The 23,769-nt window shown below is 48.8% G+C and overlaps 1 protein-coding gene and 1 long non-coding RNA gene across 2 annotated transcripts in view; one reads left to right on the forward strand and one right to left on the reverse strand.

Moving 5' to 3' along the window:
* Positions 1 to 19,055, reverse strand: part of LOC143383466 (uncharacterized) — a 37,677-nt gene extending 18,622 nt beyond the window's left edge. Inside the window, exons 1-7 of the mRNA XM_076838072.2 lie at positions 17,210 to 19,055; positions 13,697 to 13,821; positions 13,518 to 13,596; positions 11,620 to 11,730; positions 10,780 to 10,906; positions 10,536 to 10,631; positions 7,048 to 8,396 (exon numbers count right to left, since the gene is read on the reverse strand). Coding sequence (XP_076694187.2) covers positions 7,048 to 8,396; positions 10,536 to 10,631; positions 10,780 to 10,906; positions 11,620 to 11,730; positions 13,518 to 13,596; positions 13,697 to 13,821; positions 17,210 to 17,218 — 1,896 coding nt within the window. The 5' untranslated portion in view covers positions 17,219 to 19,055. The remainder of the gene's footprint in view (positions 1 to 7,047; positions 8,397 to 10,535; positions 10,632 to 10,779; positions 10,907 to 11,619; positions 11,731 to 13,517; positions 13,597 to 13,696; positions 13,822 to 17,209) is intronic.
* Positions 19,056 to 20,169: 1,114 nt separating this feature from the next.
* LOC143383477 (uncharacterized) lies at positions 20,170 to 23,428 on the forward strand. The gene is made up of 4 exons (XR_013089149.2): positions 20,170 to 21,387; positions 21,558 to 21,639; positions 21,732 to 21,804; positions 22,822 to 23,428. It is a non-coding gene; the product is annotated as an uncharacterized LOC143383477 (long non-coding RNA).
* The last annotated feature ends 341 nt before the right edge of the window (positions 23,429 to 23,769 follow it).

The raw sequence follows: 23,769 nt of genomic DNA on the forward strand, positions 1-23,769 counted from the left end.
GGGCAGAGCTGAGAACCAGGCATTCCCCCGGGTGTAGGAATGGCCTCTGCCTCTGCAGGGTTCTCTTCCCACCCAGAGCCTCAGGTCAGCTCAGAGGTCACCTGGAGAAGGCGCTCCAGGCCCTGAGCCCTGCAGCCACAGTGCACTCGGGTCTTCCCCCGGCACACTTCATTACACCATCAGTGCCACCTTTGGAGGGTCACCTGTCTTCCTCCCCAGACAGAAGTCCCCGGGGGAGCAGAGGATTAGCAGTTTTGGATGGTATCTCAGAAATCTAGGACATCGGAGATGCCCCAATACAGCGCTGACTCAAGAATAAAGCTACCTCTTATGGGGCATGGGACCAGGAAGTGAGACTCCCCACAGGCTGCTGAAGGGGTGGGGGTCCTCACCCTCTTTCCAGAAGGTGAGTGGGCAGGACACAATCCTGGGATCTGCCACAGCTATGAGAAGTCACACACGGAATACACCAAGTGCACTGCTCCCAGAGCCAGGAACAAAACAAAATGTAAAACCACCTCAACCAACAGAAACCCTGGACGTGCCAGGCCCAGTGGCACGCACCTTAATCTCAGGGCCTTAGGAGGTGACGCAGGAAGATAGCAAATGTGAGGACGGCCTCAGAAACTTAGTGAGACCCTGTCTCAAAAAATTTAAAAGGAAGGGCTGGGGTTATAGCTCAGCGGCAAAGCACTTGCCTCACACATGTGAGGCGCTGGCTTCAATCCTCAGCACCACATAAAGATGAATAAAGAAAAGATATTGTGTCCATCTTTAAAAAGGGCCGGGGTGTGCCTCAGAGGTAAAGCGCAAAGAAAGAGAGAGAGAGAGAGAGAGAGAGAGAGAGCTGCGAGCCTGATGAGTGACTAGGGGGACAGGTAGTGCACCTAGAAGGGCGCTGTCCTGAAAGCCAAGCAGGAAGCAGAAAGTGGCTGAGGCAGGAGGATCTCAAGCTCTAGTCTGGGCGACTAGAGACTGGGATAAAATAAGAGGCGGGGGAGCCCTGCCTATCACGTGAAGCCCTGGCTCCACCCTGCACTGGGAGCAGGTGGGGGACTGGAAACCAATGAGCCCCGTGACCACAGGAACAGGTCACATAAATGTCACTTTAGGTCACTTCTGGAGAGCAGAAGTCAGTCTTGTTCCTGTCCATGTGTTCATGGTTTTACTAAGTGGTGCCCAGTTTTCCAGAAGTGCTGGGCAAGGCCAGGCTGGTACCTCGAGGTGTGGAATGGAAATGGGGGCGGGGGGCTGCTAATTATTTTTTTCTTTCTATTCCTCTGAGTTGTGCCCCTGGGTGCAGCAACCTTAGCATCCCATCGTGAATTTTTTAACAGAATTTAATTTTTAAATTAAATTCTGGGGCAATGATCTCTAGCACTCACCCTGGCACTGAGTCACCACACTGGTTCCTTTGGCTGGACTATGGCAGTGACCACAGTCTACTTAACCTGTCCACACACAGCAGGGTCCCATAATACCTGCAGGGCCTGGGAAAAGTCTGATTTATTTTAAAATCATAAGAAAAAAAGGTTAATCTAAGGCAACCTGAACTATACTTGTCTGTATAATCATGAAATCACAAAATATAACTTGATTTTTTTTTGATGGCGCAAGCTGCCCATGAACAGAAAGTCCCAGAAGTCATAAAGTAGCCCTAGGAGCACGGTGGCCAGGAGCGCAGCGGGTGAGGTGGCACTGGGTGCGGCTTCCACGAGCTGCACTCAGCGGCTCCCCATTCCCCTTCTTCCCCTGAGCTTCCTGGTATTTCCTTCCTTCCCAGTTTCAAAGGGAGCCTCCCTTAGGGAAACCCTGTAGCCTGTCTCAGCTGAGCAGAAAGGGAAAGGGGGCCCTGGAAAAGTGCCCAGACCGACACCAGCTCAACACACTCCGGAGAGAGCACTCCTGTGGGAGAAGAGCGAGCGGCCCTCCATGCACGCCCCTGGGAGGCAGAGGGAGAAGCTGCTGCCCCGCCGGGTCCTTCACACACCCGCTGCACGCCCAGGACCCGCCCCTCCAGTCCAGGGACAGTAGGGGGAGGCCGGGAGCGGACTAGGAGAAGTGGGCGGGAGGCAGTGGCTCTCTAGGCCCCCGGCTCAGGCGCCCACGGGCTGGCACACTCACCGTGGAAGGAGCACACGCACCTGCACGTGTGCACCCACTCAGACAGGCACTCACACCCAGAAACACTCAGGCGACACTCCCGCTCCCCCAGACACAGAAGGAAAAGCTAGACACAGGTGGACACCCAGAGGACAGCGCAGACACCATGGACAGAGATCACACCAGAGACTCGGGCCCAGGGTACCAGCGGAAACGTCCTCCCACAGAGACAAGGACTCTGATGAAGCGTTTGTGTATGAAGGACCTTGGCGCACACACAAAGGCAGGGCCACCCAGTCCCCCAAGCAGACCTGCACTGAGACACTGCAGACCCTCGAACAAACACGCTCTCTCCGGTCTCTACTCCTTCCCCAGTCCCCACACTCGCCCGCCCCCGCCCCCGGCCGCGTACACACCCCCTCGCCGCGTACACGCCCCCTCGCCGCGTGCACGCCCTCTCCCCGCAAGCAGCTCCTCGCCGCGTGCACGCCCTCTCCTGCATACTCGTCCCTCTCCCCGCATAGACGCCCTATCCCCAAGTCTGTCCTCTCCGGGGGCGGATCGCCTCGGCCACGTAGAGGGTGGACTCACCTGCGAAACGTGCCAGGACAATGACCGCACCCGCTAGGCCCTCCAGGCCGCGGTGCGCCTGCGCGGACAAGGCCGGACTACACCTCCCAGAAGCCCGCGCGCGGCCGGGCGAATCTGAGCGGAGCCGAGGCCGCAGGGCGCTCCCCGGTCTCCCAGAGGCCTCCGCGGGTCCCGTGACAAGCGGGCGGGGCGCGGTGGGCGCAGGGACCGGGACGTGAGGGGCCGGAATTGGGGGGGGGGGGGGCGGCAGGGCCGGCGGGAGGGAGCTGCGGAAGGAGGGCGGATCGGCTGCGGTGCCGGCGGGCTGGACTGGAGGACGGCTCCTTGATAGGACCGGTGTGAACCACCGAGATGCAGAGGAGCCCGGAGCCCAGGCTGCTGAAGACCTCTCCCGGAGGCCGCCGGGGCCGGGCCGTCCGTCAGGAGCGAGCGGGAGGGCCAGGTGCAGACACAGGCCAGGCTGGCAGTCCTGGGACGTGCCCTGAGCTTTGCCCTTCACGGAGAAAGTGACCGGACCTCTGGCCCACTGGGGTCTGCTGTCCCCGCCCTTTCCTCGTGTAAGCCCGACCCACTCCTCGCCTCAGCTCTCCACGACACTCCTTTTTGACCCGCTGCCCCATTCTCAAATAGAAAATGAAAACAGATTAGCTCTTTAATCAACTTGGTGCAGTTTTGCCTTCCTGAGATACCAAAAGAGAGCCACGTACGGTGACAACTCGGGAGGCTGAGGCCAGAGGATCTCAAATTCCAGGCCAGCCTCAGCAACTTAGGCACTGCCTCAAAATACAAGAAAGCGCAGCTCAGTGGTGCAGCATCCCTGGATTCAAAATTCCCAGTACCAAAGAATGAAAAGGAGAGAGCAGTGCCAACTGCCTTTCCAACTCCCGAAAGAATGTGATTGGCCAGGTCCTTCGGAACCACGTGGTAGAGCATGGCCAGTTACTCAGCTGAAAAGATGCGACGGAGGCAAGGGACACTGCACCGAGAAGGCGCCTTCAGCGCCGCATTGTGTTTCCGATGCCGAGTTCGTACTGTACCGCGCGATGTCCTCTCGGTGTCGTTTTCACGTAGCTCTTTCATGTCTATATGTGCATTTTCATCTATTTTCCAACAGCTGCATAGATTCTACTGAATGAATACATCATGAAATTTCATACGCTAAGTGATGGGCACTCAGGCGTTGTCTCTAATAGTTTACCATTGATTTTTTTGGCCATTGTATGTTTTCTCTGCTTGTACACTTTTGTTTCTGAGAAATACTGATTTGAGTAGTATGTACGCATAACGAACAGTGGACTTCCTACTTCCCATGCACTCACCTATACCGGAACTATCATTCTTCTATTATTTAAGATTAGTCTGTTGGTGGAAAGCACATACATTACTTGAATGAGCTTCTCATGGTCCTAAGTTGCAGATGTTGCCATTACCAATTTGTACCGGTGCTTTGAGTCAGGGAATGACCTTTTGTTATATACATGGCAAACATTAGTTCTCTCACCTCATAAATTTTGTACAGCCTAATGTCAGCTTCTAGGTTATGTGTAATGCTGACTCAAACCAAGGGTACAGAAAGAAATATTATTCTACATCTTTCTTGTACTTTAACATATTACACTCCAATCCTTAATATTTTAGGTTTCCATTAGTGTACAAAGTACAGGTCAAGTTTTTCCAGTGAGCTAGGGTACCAATACCATTTAATCAATCCATCTCTTCTACACTGCAATGAACAATCATTTTTCATATCCACAGAAAATCTGAAGGCTATGTATGCTCTGCATGAGGCTGCTCATCCTGTAGCCTGTACCCTGGAGCTTGAGCCAGGAGCAGTGGCACACACCTGTCACCCCAGCAGCTCAGGAGATTGGCAGGAGGATCCCAAGTACAAGGGCCAGCCTCAGCAGCTCAGGGAGGCACTAAGCAACTTGTGAGACCCTGTCTCAAAACATTAAAAAGGGACTGGGGATGTGGCTCAATGGTAGAGCATCCCTGGGTTCAGTCCCAAGCACTAAATAAAGACAGGGGAAAGAAGAAAAAAAAAAAAAAAAAAGAGAGAGAGCGCTGGAAATCTCCATTTCTCTAGCAGCCAGGTGCTCTGGTTGAGAGCTTCCTTCACAGGGACCTCTGTACTGTCAGAGGCAGCATCCAAGAGAAGACCCAAGAGCTTTGGGGCTCCAGAAAATATACCCCTACAGGGAAAGGTTAACTGCTAGAGCACACAGGACTTCACTTGGGAGTGACAAGATTCTAAAATTGTGGTGACAGTGACACAACTCTTACTACACTGAGAGCCACACATTGTTAGTTCCAGTGATGCCTGGAGGCTTCCTCTTTACTTCTGCTGATGGCGGCAAGGAGGTCTTATCCAAAATTGCATGGCACATGAATAATCTCTCAACAGGGCTGCTACCAAGAAGAAATTCCCCCACAGCCTCTCCATCACTGCGTCCCAGTTCTCCCTTCAACACGAGGGACTCTGACACCTCTCACTCCACAGCCCCTGTGTCTGAGGAGCAGGCACCCACACCCAGCACTCCCTAGCGCCTTCCTTAGATGGTGGCTCACTGTGGCACCTTTTTGTCAAATAGTATTTAAGCGTTTGTTCTCTCCCACCAGTCTGTGAGGTACAGTTTTTGTCTCTCTCCTACCCCAGCCCATCTCCACTACCTAAAACTGTGCCTCGCACATTAGTAAGTGCTCAGTTAACATCAACTGAATGATTGCTAATTTCTAACCCAAACTACATTTCTCTCTATAACCACAAATCTAGGCAGATTTGTTGGACTCAAGAATTGTCACCTTAAAAAATATTGGGATTTATATTGTAATACCAATGAATCTCATATTTAACTGGAGGAGAAATAGCTTTACCCAACTGAGTATTTCTATATAGAAGCATGACTAGCCTTCCAACTTTTTTTTTTTTGGTGATACTGGAGAGTGGGCCCAGAGGAGCTTTATCATTGAGCTACATCCCCACCCTTTTGAGGATCTCAAACTTGAGATCCTCCTGCCTCAGTGTCCCAAGCTACTGGGATTATTATACTTGTGCACCACTGCACCTGGAAACTTTTTACTATCTTAAAAATTTAAGATCTATATTCAGAATTAATTGCAGTATTTCTGCTTGGGTATGTCTTGTCAATCTCAGGAACAAGATAGGAAATTTTAATGCAGGTTTTTTTTTCCCCTGGAGGGGGGATTTGGTGCTGTTTTGGTACTGGGGACTGAACCCAGGGGTGCTTAAGACACTGAGCCACATCCCCAGCCCTTTTTAGTTTTTGAGACAGGGTCTTGCTAAGTTTCTTGGGCCTCACTAAGTTGCTGAGGTTGGCCTAAAACTTGCAATCCTCCTTCCTCAGCATCCTAATCCGCTGGGATTAAAGGCATACACCTTGGTAATTATTATAGTATTTCAATGTTCTACAGCCATTAAAATACTCCAGAACTTGTCTGTGCTACTGTGTGTGTGTGTGTGTGTTTTCTTTCATGGCTACTAACCTATCGAAGCTTCCTTCTCAGTTTTGCTAACACTACCCACTGGCTAGTCCAGTGTGCTTCCAGAAGCTTCTGTTCTAACTGGCTTATTCTAAGTCGCGGTGAGGAAAGAACACCTGGGCTGCTGCCTGCACGAAATGCTTACAGGAGGGGAGCCACCGTGTTACCTTATGCATGGGAACCTTTCATTCTGAGAGTACTCATGACTCAGGGAGAGTGGAGGTTCCAGTCTGCTCTAAAGCCGCAGGTTTCTTACCTTGACCTATGGTTCTCTTTTTTGAAAATAGTTGTAAGAAAACTTTTACCTAAATGACTACCATTTAAGTAGTGCCAATTGTATGTCAGGACTGTGTGCAAACCCTTAAAAAGATGACCTCCTGTTTTTTAAAGTGTTTTAAATGGAAAAGAAACAGGAACATGTATTTTTATTTTAAAAGATTGAGCTGGAATCGTGCCACACTGCAGAAGTCCAAATGAAACTGGGTAGCGGACTGTGATGAACAGACGCGGACTGGAAACGGCAGTCTAGAGGCACGTGGAGGACGGCTCCCGGGGACCTGGTGGCCGGGCAGGGGAGCAAGGAAGGGCTGGGGAGGCGGCTGAGGAGTGCGCACACTGCTTGAAGGCCTTCCCACAGGCTGCGCACGGCAGGAACTTCCCCCAGTGTGGGTCCTCTGACACCACGTCAGAGGGGCCACCTGGCTGAAGGCCTTGCTGCGGTCCTTACACTCATGCGGCCTCTCTCGCGTGGGCTCTCTGATGCAGAGCCAGGGACTTACGATGGCTACAGGCTTTCCCACAAACGCCACGCTCGAAAGGCTGCTCGCCGCTGTGACGGCATCCATGACGGACCAGGGACGCCCTCTGTCTGAAGGCCTTCCCACACTCAGGACACTCGTGGGGCCTTCTGCCAGTGTGCACCCGCTGGTGCTGCACGAGGTGTGCCATCTGGCTGAAGGCCTTGCCGCAGGCCCGGCACGCGTACGGCCTCTCCCCGGTGTGCACCTTCCGATGCTGCGCCAGGTGCGAGTTCTGGCTGAAGGCCTTGCTGCAGTCCTGGCACGTGAACGGCTTCTCTCCCGTGTGCACCCTCCGGTGGTGGGCAAGGTGGGTGCTCTGCCGGAAGGCCTTCCCACAGTCCTGGCACGCGTAGGGCTTCTCGCCCGTGTGGACCCGCTGGTGCAGCGTGAGCGAGCCGCGGTGGCTGAAGGCCTTCCCGCAGGCGGCGCACCGGTAAGGCTTCTCCCCCGTGTGGACCCGCTGGTGCACGGTCAGGGACGAGCTGTGGCTGAAGGCCCTCCCACACTGGCAGCACCTGTAGGGCCTCTCCCCGGTGTGGACCCTCCCGTGCTGGAGGAGCCCTGCGTGGTCTGTGAAGGCCTTCCCGCAGTCCGCGCAGTGGAAGGGCTTCTCCCCATTGTGGTAGTACCGCTGGTGCCGCACCAGGGAGGCCTTCTGCCTGAAGGTCTTCCCGCAGTCGGTGCACCCGAAGGGCCTCTTCCCAGAGTGGACCCTGCGGTGGTGGGCCAGCGAGGAGCGGTCGCCGAAGGCCTTCCCGCACTGCACGCACTGGAAGGGCCTCTCCCCCGTGTGCACCCTCCGGTGCTGCGCCAGGTGTGCGGGCTGGCCGAAGGCCTTGGCGCACTGCGGGCAGCGGAACGGCCTCTCCCCGGTGTGGACCCGCCGGTGCTGCGCGAGGTGAGCGTTCTGGCCGAAGGCCTTCCCACACTCGGCACACTCATAGGGTCTCTCTCCAGTGTGGATTCTCTGATGAAGAGTAAGGGTCGAAACTTTGCTGAACATTTTCTCACAGTCGTTACATTTCAAAAGTTTCTTTTCTCCGTAGACTTGCTTGGGTTTTTGGGGAACTGAATGTGTTTTCTTATCTGTATCAAAATCACACCTTCTCTGCCCCATGGGAACAGTCTGTGTCATGTAAGACACTGTATTCTGGTGACAATGGGTTCTGGATTTGGAAGCACCGTCTCTTTTCTCAACACATGTATCTACATGAGTGACTGTCTCCTGACCTACCAGCTCCCGGTCCAGCAAGGGTCCACACTTCCAGTCTTCCCCAGAATGTGCACAACACTCAGGGTCACGGCTTCTCAGTCTTTCCATTACTGCAGCCTGGGATAATTTTTCCTCATGCATGTCCCCATGTGGAGATGATTCCTTGGTCACCTCCACACACTCCAGGTCTGAAAGGTAGTAAGAAAACAAATGTGTCCTTTATGCATGCTAGAAGAATAGGAACCTTCAAAACGAAAGCATGTGAATCAACCATGATGCCCACAGGAAGCACCTGCGTCTGCTGTTTGTGAAGCCAGCTGAGATGACACAGCCACCCCAGCACTCCGGGACAGACCCTTCGTGGCTGGGGTACTGCGACACCTTCTAGTCAAGATTTCACACCACCACTCACAATGGGAATTTGTCTGTGGTTTCCTTTTTCTGGTGCTTTTGGTAGATTTCAGCATCAAACATTATGCTGTCTTCATCAATCATTTTTCAAGCTCTTCTTTTTATTTTCTAAACTGAATGTTTCAGGTGATAGTTATATTTTCCCTAAGGGTCTCTTAGATATACTCACAAAACTGTTTCAGGCTGCGACCTCTTTTCTTGGGAGAGGCATCCACAGGCGATTTCCTGCAATTTGCTGGCAGAAATGGTCTGTTCAGATGCTCTCTCTCATGATGTCAGCTGTGCCACTTTAGATTCTCCTTCATCCAGGTTTTCAAATTGCTTAGAGGGTTGAGGAAAGCAGATGCATATGATTGTTTTTTCCTTATATATTTGTGGGTTTTTATGTTTTCAATCATTTGTCCTGACGATTTTTATATTTTACTGGTTTTCTAAAGAGGCACATATTTGATTTATTTGCATCAGATCTGTTTTATAATCATTTATTCCCACTTTTATCTTTAGAAGCAGAAGTCACTATATGTGAGTTATTTTGGTTTTCATTAGATTCACTTTGTTCTTGTTCTACTATCTTGATCTTATTTAATTACTTATCAATTAATGTACATAGTTATAGCCACATGTGACTTACTAACAATCCTCTTTTTGAAACTCTGAGAACTGAAAGCAGGAAGAGGTCACACAACAGGCCACAGAATAAACTTTGACCCTCTCACATGAGGCTCATTCCCCTCCAATATTCTTTTGTTTTTGTTTGTTTTTGTTCCAGGGATTGAACCCTGGGGCACTTAACCACTGAGCCACATCCCCCAGCCCTTTATGATTTTTATTTTGAGACAGGGTCTCACTAAGTTACTTAGGGCCTTGCTAAGTTGCTGAGGCTAGTTTTGAATTGCAATCCTCCTGCCTTAGCCTCCCAAGTTGCTGGGGTTATGGGCAAACACCACTTCATGTATGTGTATATATATATTAGTTGTTGATATACCTTTATTTGCTTTATTTATACGCGGTGCTGAGAACTGAACCCAGTGCCTCACACATGCCAGGCAAGTGTACTACCATTGAGCCCCATGTCTTTGTGTCTTTTATCTAAGTTTCTAAACCAGAAAAAGTGATGTAACACAAAGTGAGGAAATAAAAAATTTTCTGAAGAAAACAGCCCAAAATGCCAGTCAGTACAAGGGGGAAAGGATGGGACACATGGGAAGAGTTAACACTCGTGAACTAATTTCTTCATCTTCCTTAGGAGTATCAAGGGAAATATTCTGAATTTCAGGAGGATAAAGTTTAAAATACAGATAAAAAATATAGACAAAGAGGTAACAACTTATAGAACTAAAAGTATTTCCAATCAAGAGGTAGTGTTGGATGAAGCCAAATAAGAAAAAAAATCAAACATAATAAGCAAAATAAGAATAATAAAAGAAACATCAAAGAGAAAAATAATTACAGGCAGAAGAAAGACTATAGCTATTATACATGTTAACATAATAAATCATCTTTTAAAGAAAAGAAAATATTTTAAAAATTAAAAAAAAAACACATGAATTTGTCAAAGAATTCAGAAATGTTTCAGGGCAGGGGTCAGTATAACAACATGAGCACGACTAGGAAAACATCAATAAACCTAAGTCCAGAAAGAGACCCTGGCGCATACAGAGCATCAGTGGGGAAGAGAAGAGCTCTTCAAACATGGGATCAGAGGCTGGGGATGTGGCTCAGTTGTTAGGGTGCCTGCCTCACATGCACAAGGCCCTGGGTTCAATTCCCAGCACCACACACACACACACACACACACACACACACACAAAAGTGGCACTAGAAGTGTCAACTTGAGAGGGAGTGAGGGGATTTTCCAACACACACCGGTGAAGACACTCGAGGACAGACTCAGTCTCTCACCACCCAGCACTCACCTGGGCACAGGCCCCTGACTACTTCTCCTGGCATCGTCCAGGGCTCCTTCTCCTGCTCCAGTAAGTGGATCACATCTGGTTTAGAAATGCAGAGACCTGCACATGAGACATGAAATCGGCTACGCTATGGAGAGTTGAGAGTACGACCCTGGACCAATGGTCCTGAAGAAGAGGGACACTGAGGGAAAGGCGACAGAAGGCAGGACCAGCTGCTGGGCAGGGAGTGGGAGAGCACGGTACTCACCCATGGAGACCAGGCTCCGGTAGGTCTCCAGCATCACCTTCCTGTACAGGCTCCTCTGAGCAGGGCTCAGCCACTCCCACTCCTCCTGGGAGAAGTCTATGGACACATCTGTGAAAGTCACTAAGCTCTAAAATGACACAAACACGGTCCTGCTCAGTTAGTGCTCACCACACCATGTGTTCTTTGGGAAACGGGCGTCCTGTTCCCACGGGGGGTAAGTCACTGTGCCCAGGTTCTAAATGACCCCGTCAGGAAGTTACTGGACGATTCTTCTGCCTACTCATACTGTATCTGCTGGGGCAGGACGAGAGCTGTTCTCCATTCTTCACTTACAACTCTATGGCAGTAAGAGTCCATTCTCCCATAACAGCGTTGATCACACTCACAACAAGAGACAACCAAGTGCTAATGAATGTCACCCACGTTAGAAGCCAGGTTGAATCTCCACAGGGAGAAACTAAAGAGCTCTGGGACTGTGAGGGAGTTCCAAGAAAGGGGACTGACTGCCGAACATGGTTTCCATCTCCACAATGTTTCTAAGAAATCTTAGTGTTCTTGAGATGTTAAGAGGTATGCCTAAAAAGTGAAAGGAAAAACCGCCTAGCAAGATTCTTGAGATAAGAATATACTTGCATTAGGAGAGAGGAACATCTGGGAAGCTGTCTTTCTATACTCTGCTGAAAGGCATCAGGAGACCGGGTGGCTGAGCCACTGGGCAGCCTGTTTGGTCACAGACTGCACTGGCCAAGACAGGCATCCACCACGTGGTTGCCCAAGGTTTGCCCTTTCTTCTATGATTCTGCTTGTATCAACATATAAGTAAGAGTTTTAAATAAATACCACTTTTGAGTGCAACCAGAATTCAGACTCCAAAGAATTCAGACTCTGGCACTGACTAGCTGGGTGATCTTGGCCAAGTAAATTAACTCCCCAGAGCCTCCATTTTCCCATCTGAAAAAAATGACAATTATTTTAGTACTTACCTCATGGCAGCATTGTGAAAATTAAATGGAGGAACAGGTATAAAGTGCCTGGCACAGATAATCATTCAAACATTGTTACCTACGATCGTGGTGAAAAGAGGAGGGAGGGGGAAAGGAGGCCAAGAAGAACAGGCACAGTTTCTGGCTTGACCCTCAGTATAGTTCTGAGACTCTGGGACTTTATCCAGCTGCATGAAGCAACAGTCAAGACAGCCCCGAGGCCAAGCCACCGAGGTCCAGGATGAAGCGACAGCAAGACAGCCCCGAGTCCTGTCGAGGAAGCCTCGCCTATTAGTTGTGTTTCTGACCACTGAAATCAGGAGAACAGCTGACTGTGTTTTCACTTAGACCCCTTCCACCGCACATCCTCACTCCTCAGGTTCCAAAGTCCCTCTGGTACAGGATCTGTCTGAACAATTCTTTTAGAATTCTAACAATAGATTCTCTTAGATTTCCTTCATATGAGAAAGTATTCCACGCTCAGTCCTGGAGGCTACTCTCAGGACCTGAGATTCTGGGTTGACAGTTTCTGAGAACCTGTAAAAACCTGCACCCTGCCACCCAGGGTCACTCCAAACACTTCTGACCTGCATGTCACGCACTGTGCTTCTCTAGCTGTTTTCTGAGATTTCTTTTTGTCTTTAGTTTTCAGCAGTTTTTTCTGAAGCTCCCAGGCAGGGATTTCTTTGAGTTTACCATGTTGGGGTTTGCTGAGCTTCAATGGTCCACAGGTTTATAAGTTTCACCAAAGTGAGACATTTTCAGCCACTGTTTCTTTGTTTTTTCCTCCACTCCACTTGCTTCATCCTTTTGGGATCCCAATGGTACCCGTCAGACTTCTGGTACCATCCCACAGGACTCTGAGGCTCCATGCCCCTTCTTTCTCTGTTGTTCACATTGTTCGCATTAGACAATTCCTGTTCATCTTCAAGGTCACCAACTCTCTTCTCTGTCACCTCCATCCTCCCTTTAAGCCCACCCAGTAAGTCTAATTTTGATTAGTATACATTTTTCATTTCTTATATACATTTTCCATTTCTCTCCTGAGATGTTTCATCTTTCCATTTTATAATAGGTGCTTTAAAGTATTTATCAGATCACACTGATGTATCTGCTGTCTCTTCCTTTGTGAATTAAGATGGGATTACCCCTGTCTTTCATAAGCTGAATAATTTTAGATGGGAGGCTAGACATTTTGGATATTATGTTTTTTTGGTTTTTTATAACTTTATTTATTTATTTATTCATTCATTCATTTATTCATTTATTTATTTGTGGTGCAAACCCAGAACCTCATAGGCGCAAGGCAAGGGCTCTAGAACTGAGCCACAACCCCAGCCTTTGGATATGATGTTATGAGACTTGTTTTTTTAAAAAAATACTGTGAAGAATGTTGACATTTTGTTTTGGCTACAAGTCCCAACCAACCTCCTCTAGGTTTGTGTTTCAACATAAGTTCAACTTACACACACATGTACATGTGTCATGTGCACAAAGAACTTAGTTCTTCAACAATAATCAAATGATGCCTTATTTAGGTAATGTTCATAGTATTTACCATATACCAAGTACTTTTATAAGCACTTAAAACATATTAACTCATTAATCCTCACAACAATCCTATAATTAGATACAATTACTATTTCCATTTTTGTGGGGACAAGTGCATGGAGTACTGCATACATGGCATATTAAGGGTGTCTGAGTGGCAGGCCACTCCCCTCCTACTAGGTGCCTGAGCAGCAAACAGCTTACCTTGTGGGCCCAGCCCTGGGTGTGAGGCCATGCGTTGCAGTCCCTGTGCTTGCTCCATGGCCCACTCCTCAATTGGTCACTGCAAAGACAGTTGGCAGAAATTGCATTGGTGGCTGCCTGAAATCTGCCTAGCTACTTCCCGAATATATGTGCATGGTAACTGTGCAATAAAATCAGACCTGCTTCCTGCTTGGTCTCTGGAGGTCTTGATTAGCAACTTTGCAACCACACTCTCCTCTACCCTGTTCTGTGGACCTTCTCGCTGGATAAGAGAGAGCCCACGCACATTGTACACTTGAGAAGACTGAAATTAAACAACTGAAATTAATGCGACATACTTAGCATTTAGTGGAGTTAGAATTCATACCCAGGCAGTCTGGTTCCAGAGTCCACATTACAAACCTTAATGCCACTCTTAAAATGTTTTTCCCTGGGTTGGGGATGTGGCTCAGTTGATAGGGTGCTTGCCTTGCATGCACAAGGCCTTGGGTTCAATCCCCAGCACCACAAAAAAAATTTTATTTTTCCCTGATAATGAACAACAATGTTGTTTAAAATATTTAGCTGGGCACAGTGGCACACCCCTATAATCCCTGTGATTCAGGAGGCTGAGGCAGGAGTATCACAAATTTGAGGCCAGCCTCAGAAATTTAGCAAGACTCTGACTCAGAATAAAAACTAAAAAATGGCTGGGATATGGCTCACTGGTAAGAGTGTCCCTGGGTTCAATCCCTAGTACTGCCAAATAAATAAATAAAGGAAGGAAGAAAGGAATTAAAGAAAGAAATATGGATGTATTTAAATGATCCAAGGAACAAGTCCCGATGGCAGTGTACCTTTTGGGGCAGTGTACCTTTTGGGGCATTGTTCCTAAGAAAAACTGTCATGCTATTACCATGAGTCACTCACTATGTCTTTGCTATAAAATAAAAATAATGGAGGGCTGGGGATATAGCTCAGTTGGCAGAGTGCTTGCCTTCCATGCTCAAGGTCCTGTGTTCAATCCTCAGCACCACACACACACACACACACACAAATACATAAATAAAATGAAATAAAATAAAAATAATTGAACAATTCCAAATTATTTTTATTTGATTGATTTTCTAAGTTTATATATTAAATTTGATGATTTCTTATAATAATCAATTTGCTTAAAATTAAACCAGAGAAACCAAAAGGAAAAGACAGTGAGAAAGATCAAGATGCAAGAACACTTTTGGCCAAAAATCTCCCTTACAAAGTCACTCAGATTGAATTAAAAGAAGTGTCTGAAGAGGCCATGAGGATAGGCTCAGTCAGCAAGGATGGGGAGGGGAGAGGACTGCTCACATGGAATTCAAGACAGAAGGTGATGCAGAAAAAGCCTTGAAGGCCAAGCAGGGGACAGCGATGGATGGGCAATTTGCTTCCCTCTACTATACTGGAAGAGAAAGGTCAAAATTAAGACTATAGAGGTGGAAAAAACACCACTTGGAGTGGCGAATCAAAGCTCTGGTTTTAAGCGACCTCTTTCACCCTGCAACAGAAGAAACTCTTCAGGAAGTGTTTGAGAAGGCAACTTTTATCAAAGTACCCCACAACCAAGATGGCAGATCTAAAGTGTATGCATTTGTAGAGTCTGCTTCGTTTGAAGATGCAACAGAAGTTTTGAATTCTTGTAATAAAAGGGAAATTGAGGGTACTGTAATTAGGCTGGAGTTGCAAGGACCCAGGGAATGGCCTAATGCGGGAAGCTAGACATTGAAAACGCTGTCAAAGGTCAGCCTGAGGATACCACCCAAGAAGCCTTAAAGGAATCATTTGATTGCTCTGTTCCTGCAAGGATAGTCAATGACCAGGAAACTGGGTCCTCCAAAGAGTTTGGTTTTGTAGACTTTAACAGTGAAGAGGATGCCAAAGCTGCCAACAAGGCTGTGGAAGATGGGAAACTGACGGACACAAAGTTACCTTGGACTGGGCCATGCCTAGAGGGAAAGGTGGCCTTGGGGGTCGTGGTAGAAGCAGAAGAGGCTTCTGAGGCAGGGTTGGTGGCCAAGGAGACAGGGGGAGGAGGAGACCACAAGCCACAAGGAAAGAAGACAGAGTTTGAACAGTTTCTTCTGTCCCTCTTCCATTTGAAAGAAAGGACTCTGGAGTTTTTAACTCTGAATGACAGAGCCCTCTGAGGACCTTCTAAGACAGTGCACAGTCCTATGGTCTACTTGGAAATCCACATAAATGACATTTCAAAAGGAGGTACCCTGTTGGATATGACAGGATGTTCACATAAACTTTTTAAAGAGATGACTGATACAGCTTACCCTTATCTGTAAATTTTGAATTTATATTGTTTCATTTCACACACAAAACTGTTTTTTTTCCCTACAAATAGTTTTTTGTTTTATTTTTGTATTAGGAGGTTGTAAAGGAAAGCAAAATGTTTTATGATTTTTGCTCCAGTGACATTAGAACAAATTGAAAGTCCTAATCTCTGGTGCCAGACTTGTAAAAATAATAATAATCAATTTGCTGACGGAACTATCAGTTTATTCAGAACATAAATTAAGTTTAATTTATATTAAACTTAAGTTTAAGCTTCTACTACTGGTCATAAACATGTTAATAATAAAAATAATATTAAAGTAAAGTAAATTTGAGAACTCTAATCTACAAACAATAAAAAACTAGAAATTTAGAAAAGAAAATAATCAGAAATGAGAACAAAAATTCAACCACAAGAGTAATCACTGTAACACAATTAAACAGCAAAACACTGACCATAATTTACCAATGGAACAACAACTGGCTGATTAAATAGATTGTGGTGTTTGCCCTAGAGAGAAAAGAGGATGTAGAGTTTTCCTTGGCATTTTAAGATGACCCAGGCTGCAGAGTCAGGTGGGAGGGGAAACCTGCATCCCACCTGTGACTATAGATCTCCTCTGCTGCCTTCAAGATGAGACTCAGGAACCCTTCCCCTCTGGGCATGAGCAGGACTGCAAGTCACAGCCCACACAAGGATCCCTATGCAGAGGTGAGAGCTAGAGTGAGAAGAGCCCTCTTGACAGATGGTGTGGTCCTCACCAGTCCAGGAAGGGGCCCCTTTCCTCCCATTCCCCCTGGAAGCACCGTGGGGGTATCAGCAGCCCTCCCACCACTCCATAACATTATCACATCATATGCGTCTGCTACCTTTCCATTTCTCTAAGAAACTACAAGTTCTTGGGGAGCCACAACAGAGACTTAGGGGCCAGGCACAGTGGCTCTTAAAAATTTCCTTAGAACTGTTCTTCTGCTTCGTCGGATGCCTAAAGAAAGACTAAGTACAAAGAAAGGGCTTACACTTGGTCATTTCTTGAATGGAAAACATAAACACCAAGGAGAAAAAAGAGGAAGAACCTCTGAGAGTCCACTGGACCCTTTGAGTCTATCTCTGAAGTCTCAGCATTCACCAGAAATGCAAGAAATGGGAAACAGGCCCCAAGATGGAACTGTTTTTTTGTTTTTTGAGACAGGGCCTCACTAAGTTGCTTAAGCTGCTCTTGAACTTGCATTTCTCCTGCCTCAGCCTCCTAGTTGCTGGGATTATAGGTATGCACCATGACCATGCCTGCCTGGAACTCTTAAATAGACAAGTTTCAGAAAAAAACAAACTGAACAAAATCAGGAAAAGTGAGACTTTAGTGGGGAGAAAGGGATCACTAACTCACCAGGCACATGGCTTTAACAAGTTCAGTTCTTGTCACCTCCACTTCTTGCTGGCTCTTTATTTGGAAAAGGGCCTTGCCTCAAGCACAGAGCTGAAAGACGAGAGAGTTGTGAGAGACCAAGTAGCACTAGGAATCACAGCGTAGAAACCCTCCCTTACCTTCAGCCGCATTTGCTTTTGCCCCTATCCCCACAGACCAGATACCCACAGGGGAATTTGTAGCCTACAACTAGGGTTCCCCTCTGCTCTGGGTTTTCAGGTTGAACTCAGCCAGTCCCTCTTGCGTGTCTCTCTCTCTTAGCCACCTATTCACTAACAGAGATTCATGAGGTATGCTACATATATTAATCATCTCTTTTAATCTCCACAATCATCAAAGTAGAGGATATTGTCACCATTTTACAAAGGAAGTCTCTGGGCAAGTGAGAGCTTTTATGTAGTTAAACAGCTCATAATTAGTAAGAATCAGTCAACAACCTAAGTCTTCCCGACTCTACCACACAAATTAATTGCTTGACACCAGAAAATATGCCCTCTTGCAACAAACCAGGATTTGTCCAGATTCTACATGATGAATCCCTTAGAGAATGCCACTGTTCCCAAGAGAGGCCTTACCTTTGATGTGACAAAACATCCTTGAGTGCAGAAAACTGTTCCAACAAAACTGTCATGAGACCTAAGTTCTCGTTTTGCTTTTGAGGCAAACTGCAGTTTTGATGAAGTTCCTCGATAACCTTAGCCATTCTTTTAATCAGGAAAAGGACAGTATCTAAATGAATTCTGGCTTCTTTCCCCAAAATTCCATTGCTTTCTAAAAGGACATTATAATGATGATAATAAGAATGAACTCTTACTTAGAACCATAAAGTTTAATAAATCTCCAAACTCACTTAGTGGAAGTTTGAAGATCTGAACTCTTAAAAATTATTTCCAGTCTCAATTGTTTCTGCAGTTGTCAAAAGTGGCTGGGAATACCTACTGCAGACAGTTACTGAGGGCAGTACAGAAGGGGCTCTGGAGGGCTGGAAGTGGAGCTCAGTGGACCAGCCTGTGCTAGCATATGCAAGGCCCTGGGTTCAAACCCCAGCACCCGGGAGGAAAGAAAAAAAATCCTAGAAGGGGCTCTGGAGTCAGCCTGTCCTGGATCTGAATCCTGGTTCTTCAACTTATAGTGGTTACTTATCTTCTCATCCTCATCTGTAAGGACTGGTGGTCCCCACTTTATAAAGTCGTGCCTTTGCTGTTAACACTCCCAGAGGTCTTCAACAAGGTCTGGCACAGGGGCACTAATCAAAGGTTAGCCATTCTAACCCCAGGTGGAAAGCAAGCAAGGAACAAGGGCTAGGTGGCTAGGAGCAGCAATTTGTCCCCCTCTTTAATGACCTGGAGACAGTGACAGAGGAAGTCTGAAGGATGGGAATAGTCTCTGGCACTGACTCGAAGGTGACTACGCCATGGACGAGACGGAATCGCTCCGCATTTCGAGGTGAAGTGCGAACCCTGCGTCCCTCCGCAGACCAATTCCCTGGTGGACGGGACAAGGACCCCGGAAGGAAAATCCTACACGCTGACAGGGTCGCGCTAGAGCAGCCGAGGACCCGGAGGACGCCGGTAACGGGGAGCATTCTCGTGTTGGCGCCCTGGGCCCACGACCCGAACTGGGGGGCACACCTGGTGAGGTGACGCTGGCGAGTCACGGTCCCCTTCTGAACTCGCTCCACGCTCTGGACCAAGGTGAGCCACCAACCCCGCGGACTCCGGACACCAGCCCTGGAGGCCAGGGACAGCCTCCTCCAGTACTCGGACCCCAAAGGACAGCACCCAGGCCCCCATTTCCACTCTTTCGGGCGCACCCAACCCACCGTCTCTCAGCTCCGGCGAGTTCCCAGGCTCTCCGCGGCGTGGGGACGCGTCCTGCGCCGCCCCTCCGTCAGGCGGGCGAGCCCGAAAGGCCGGAAAAGCCGCGGCTGCAACCCCTCGCGACGCCTCCAGGGCCCCAGGCTCCAGCCCACAGGGACTACGCAGGGCACCCGGGGCGACCCCTCCCGGAGCCCCGCCGGCCGCTCCCACCCCCCGCTCGGCCCGGACCGGCCACCGCGCCAGACTCACTCAGCCCCCGGACCCGAGACTTCCAGTCGCGGCCGGAAGTGCGTGTGTCCTGCCGCTTGGAGCCCTGGGAAGTGTGGTCTCGGAGGCGGCGGCCGGAAGTGGGGAAGCCGGGCGCCTGTGCTGCGCGCCGGGTGGGCCGGATGGAGGGGCTGCGCTTCTCGGGCCGGGGCCAGGACGCAGGCGCTCGCGGGACGCGCGAGGCCCCGGGCGACGGGCGGGGAGCTGGACGCCTGGGCTGCGCGCCTGACTTCCGGGCGCCCGCTGGCACTGAGATTTCCTGGTGGGCGTTTGATTTCCTGCCCACCAGCACTGTGCTCGGACGCGGTCCGCGGGTGGAGGACGGCCCGGCACTGCCAGCGAGCGCCCCCAAGGCACGGGCTGCCTTCCCCGGCCGGGCCCGCGGCGCATCCCGCTCGTCGCCAGCGCGGCGTCAGCAGGCGGAGCGGGACGGGTGTTGAGCGCCCGGCGGCGGAGGCCTGGGAGCCGCACCGCCGGCCGAGACCCCTGCAGGCGTCCCCCACCTCTGCCTGGCCACGGCTCGGCCGAGCTGGCCGAGAGGTCGACCCGAGGACACCGCCCTCAGCCTGACCTGAGGCCGCGGCGAGGGTAGCTCCGGCCCGCAGGACGCGCCGGGCTGCGCGCCCTGGGTTCCCAACCATCGCTGCCGCCCGATGGTCACACCGGTCACACCGCTGGGCAGCCCTCCCCCTGAGAGTGGGCTGCACTGGGCATTCCTTTCCATCCAGTCAGGCAGATGCAGAGGTGAGGGGTTGCCCCTCTGATCCAAAGTTCAGAAAGACCGCAGCTTACATCGGGGCCCCCTCCTCCTGCCCATCTCTTGCAAGGACACCACTTACCATGTTAGGAGCTGCCCTGTAAAGGGTCGCACATGGAAAGGAACCGTCCAACCCAAAGCCAGAGGGAACTGAGGCCCGCCAACAGTTAGGGAGTTTGGAAGCCGATTCTCCTCTAATGAAGCCTTCAGATAACTGCGTCCCTGGCCGACAGCATGACCACGGCTTTGGAAAAGACCCTGGACTAGAGGTTTCCAGCTCAGCTCTGCCTGGATTCCCTAGGGGGAGAACTGGGATGGTCAACAGCTGTCTCTCTGAGCCACTCAGGGGTAATCTCTTTTAGGAACAGTAGATAACACCGCCACAGCTCTTCTTCTACGACTTGGTGAATTAAAACAGAAAGTCAGTTGTCAAACACCATATTGGTTAGAATTACAGTAACTGCTATTACAATTGGAGCCCAAATATCAATACCTTACCACAATATAAGTTTTTTCTCATAATAATCCATTGCTGGTGGTCTTGGGTGAGCAACTGTTCTCCTCCAAATTTTGGTTTAGAGACACGGAGGTCTCCCATCTTTCAGCTTTGTCATTATATAAGATAGACTGTTCTCCCAGTGGGACAGAATATCCTGTTTTCAGTAACCAGGTCCGAACTAACATGTCACTTCTATTCCCGGGAAAGAAAGTTTATAGCCACAACTAGAAGCAAGTGTGGGCAGGGAACAAGATATGCCAGGCAGTCACAACCCGGAGCCAACTCCGGACAACAAAAAAGGAAGCACAGACTTGTGATCCTCTAGCCACATCATAGATACCCTTAGCAAACCCACCTGTGACCTGGGGACCTCCATGCATCTGGTGTCAAGTACCCTCCAGTAAGGACCCCTCCACAAGCCCTCCCCAAGTGCCAAGCCCCCCGGCCAGTGACTCCTGAGCACAGGTGAGACCGAGTGCCCTGCCGTGGAGTGGTCAGTGTCTCCTGCTGGGTTGGAACCCAGTGCCTCACACATGCTCAATGGAGGGCAAATACCAGAAATCAGAACCTTTTGGAGTTCAAGATTTATCATGACCACTCCACCATCTTCTTGCAGTTACCTGCCACCCTGTAATCCAGCTGCTGACACAAAAGCAGCGTCTCACAGGAAGGGAAGACTCCATGTCCGGAGGAGACCCTGCCTCACATGCTGGTGCTCCTCAGCCCCAGGATGGACGGGGAGGCTGCTGGCCTCGCTGCAACTGACATTCAGGACTGACATGGCCCCTCCAGCCTGGTAAAGCCTTCAAGTCCCTCAGGTTCTCAGTATTGTGCAGAGTAATTTATAACTTTAAATGCACGTTGAGAAACAATCCTACATTTCTGATGGTATGACTGGTAAAGGATAGTAAATAAGGATAGTAAATATATCCGGATATTAATTTTTTTCTGTATTCCACATTACAGGTCATATTGAATTCTGGTTTTGGGCTACCATCCAAGCAATATTGTTGAGGGACAATTAAGTTTTCAGTCAAAACTGGAGAAGGTAAGAATTAACTAGTAGGTTTCTTAAGGACGGGGAGGGTCAAAGTCTTCTAAGATCCTTGAGTCATTTTTTTTAATACCTTTTGGTTGTAGATGGACATAATACCTTTACTTACCTATCTTTGTGTGGTGCTGAGGATGGAACCCAGGGCCCCACACATGCTAGGTGAGCACTCTGCCACTGAGCTACACCCCAGCCCCTTAAGTCCTTCTTGATAGCCTTATTGCATGACATAATGGAGATGGCACTGGGAATCCAGTCATCATAGCTCAGCAGCCAAAGGCACCTGCTGATGGGTCTGGTTTTCAGAGGGAAGCCATGGTTGGAAACAGAGGCGTTTCCCAGCATAGACATAAAGGTCTGGCTTCAGTTTCTTATGGTCAGAATTTCAAGCAGCCTTGAGCTGTGACTTTTAATTATATGATTTCATTATAAAACAAGTTATCACAACAATTTTGGAAGTAGCATCCCTCACATCACTTTCAGTTTTGGGTAGGTGCCTTTCAGTCCCTAATGCACAATGAACTTATGATCCTGCTATGTAAGAAATATCCGTTCCCACTCATGCATGGTAGTACGTGCATGAATCCCGGGGACTAAGGAGACGGAGACTGAAGGATCACAAGTTCAAGACCAGCTGGGCAACTTAGTGAGACCCTCAGTGACTTAGCAAGACCCTGTCTCAAAACACAAAGGCCTGGGGATGCAGCTGGGCACAATGGCATGCACCTGTATTCCTAGCTACTCAGGGCTGAGACAGGAGGATCACAAGTTCAGGACCAATTTCTGTCTCTTGATCTACACTCTGCTTCTTTATAGCCTGATAATCATTCTCTATTATCAGCTTCTGTACTAGCTAGCTTTCTTTGAGAACAATAGAACCTGAATTTAATGTAAAGTTAGAAATTAAATATTAGAAGAATACAAATGGCTTAAAGATTTAAAGAAGTAAAAAACCAGGGTGTGAGAAGGCAGGGCCCCAGTGACAAATGCAGGGACCTTCAGGTGCTGCCAACGGGTGCCTGAGTCCAAGCCCTTGCAGCCCAGGAGTGACACCTACGCAGTAAGAGCTGGCACAGTGGGCGTCCGAGCCGTGGCCATGACTCCTGGCTGATGGCAGGCACTCCTGTGGACCGGCAGTTCATGAGGAGTCATGCTGGCCCCGCTCCGTCCCTTCTCCAGTGAAACAGTGAGACGTCTGGTTGGCTTGGCCGCAGGTGTGTGTGACTGCCGCTCACCAGAACAGGAACCCTGAAGAGGAGGAAGCCTCGGAAAGGCCTGTGCGGAGGCTGAGGACCCAAGTTCCAGGCCAGCCTCAACAACTTAGGGAGACCTTGTCTCAAAACAAAAGGGCTGGAAACATCATAGTTCAGTGCGAAAGCTTCCATGGATTAAATTTCCAGTACCAAAAAGAAAAAAGCTAGGAAAAAAAATGTGTTGAAGAAAAAACAGACCAGCATGTAACTGAACGTGGGTACGTGCACACATACACGCTCACATGTATCTGTGTGCTTGATATCCCTGTTGGCTCTGACTATAAGATCAGTACATATGTGAGGCTCTGCAAATGACATTTCATGTAGTAACTGGGGACAGCTCTTTACAGAAGTGTACGTGGAGCTTAAACCCTTCCTACTAACTGTAAACTTCAGTATTATATTAAATATCAACTTAATCAATATGCCCACCAAGGACACAGAAATCCTATTGTCATGATTTTTAAGATTCTGCAATAAACATTACATGTATTCCAATGAGACAGAGTTCCTAGACCTGGAATGACTCTCAAAAGAAGCACACACTTATGGGCTGGGGATGTGGCTCAAGCGGTAGTGCGCTCACCTGGCATGCGTGCGGCCCGGGTTCGATCCTCAGCACCACATACAAACAAAGATGTTGTGTACGCCAAGACTAAAAAATAAAAATTAAAAAAAAATTTAAAAAAAGAAGCACACATTTACAATGTTGATAGGTCATGCCACGTTGCCGTCTAAAGGCAGGATACAGATTTACACTGCCAGTGACAAACAGGACCTGTTTTCACACACTGACACCAGGATGGGATGTCATTCAAACTTTAGATTTTAATCCAAGAGTCAAGAAAAATTATTTTCATTAGTACTTGTCTGT

The sequence above is a fragment of the Callospermophilus lateralis genome, chromosome 18 (assembly GCF_048772815.1).
Source record: "Callospermophilus lateralis isolate mCalLat2 chromosome 18, mCalLat2.hap1, whole genome shotgun sequence".
NCBI lineage: Eukaryota > Metazoa > Chordata > Mammalia > Rodentia > Sciuridae > Callospermophilus > Callospermophilus lateralis.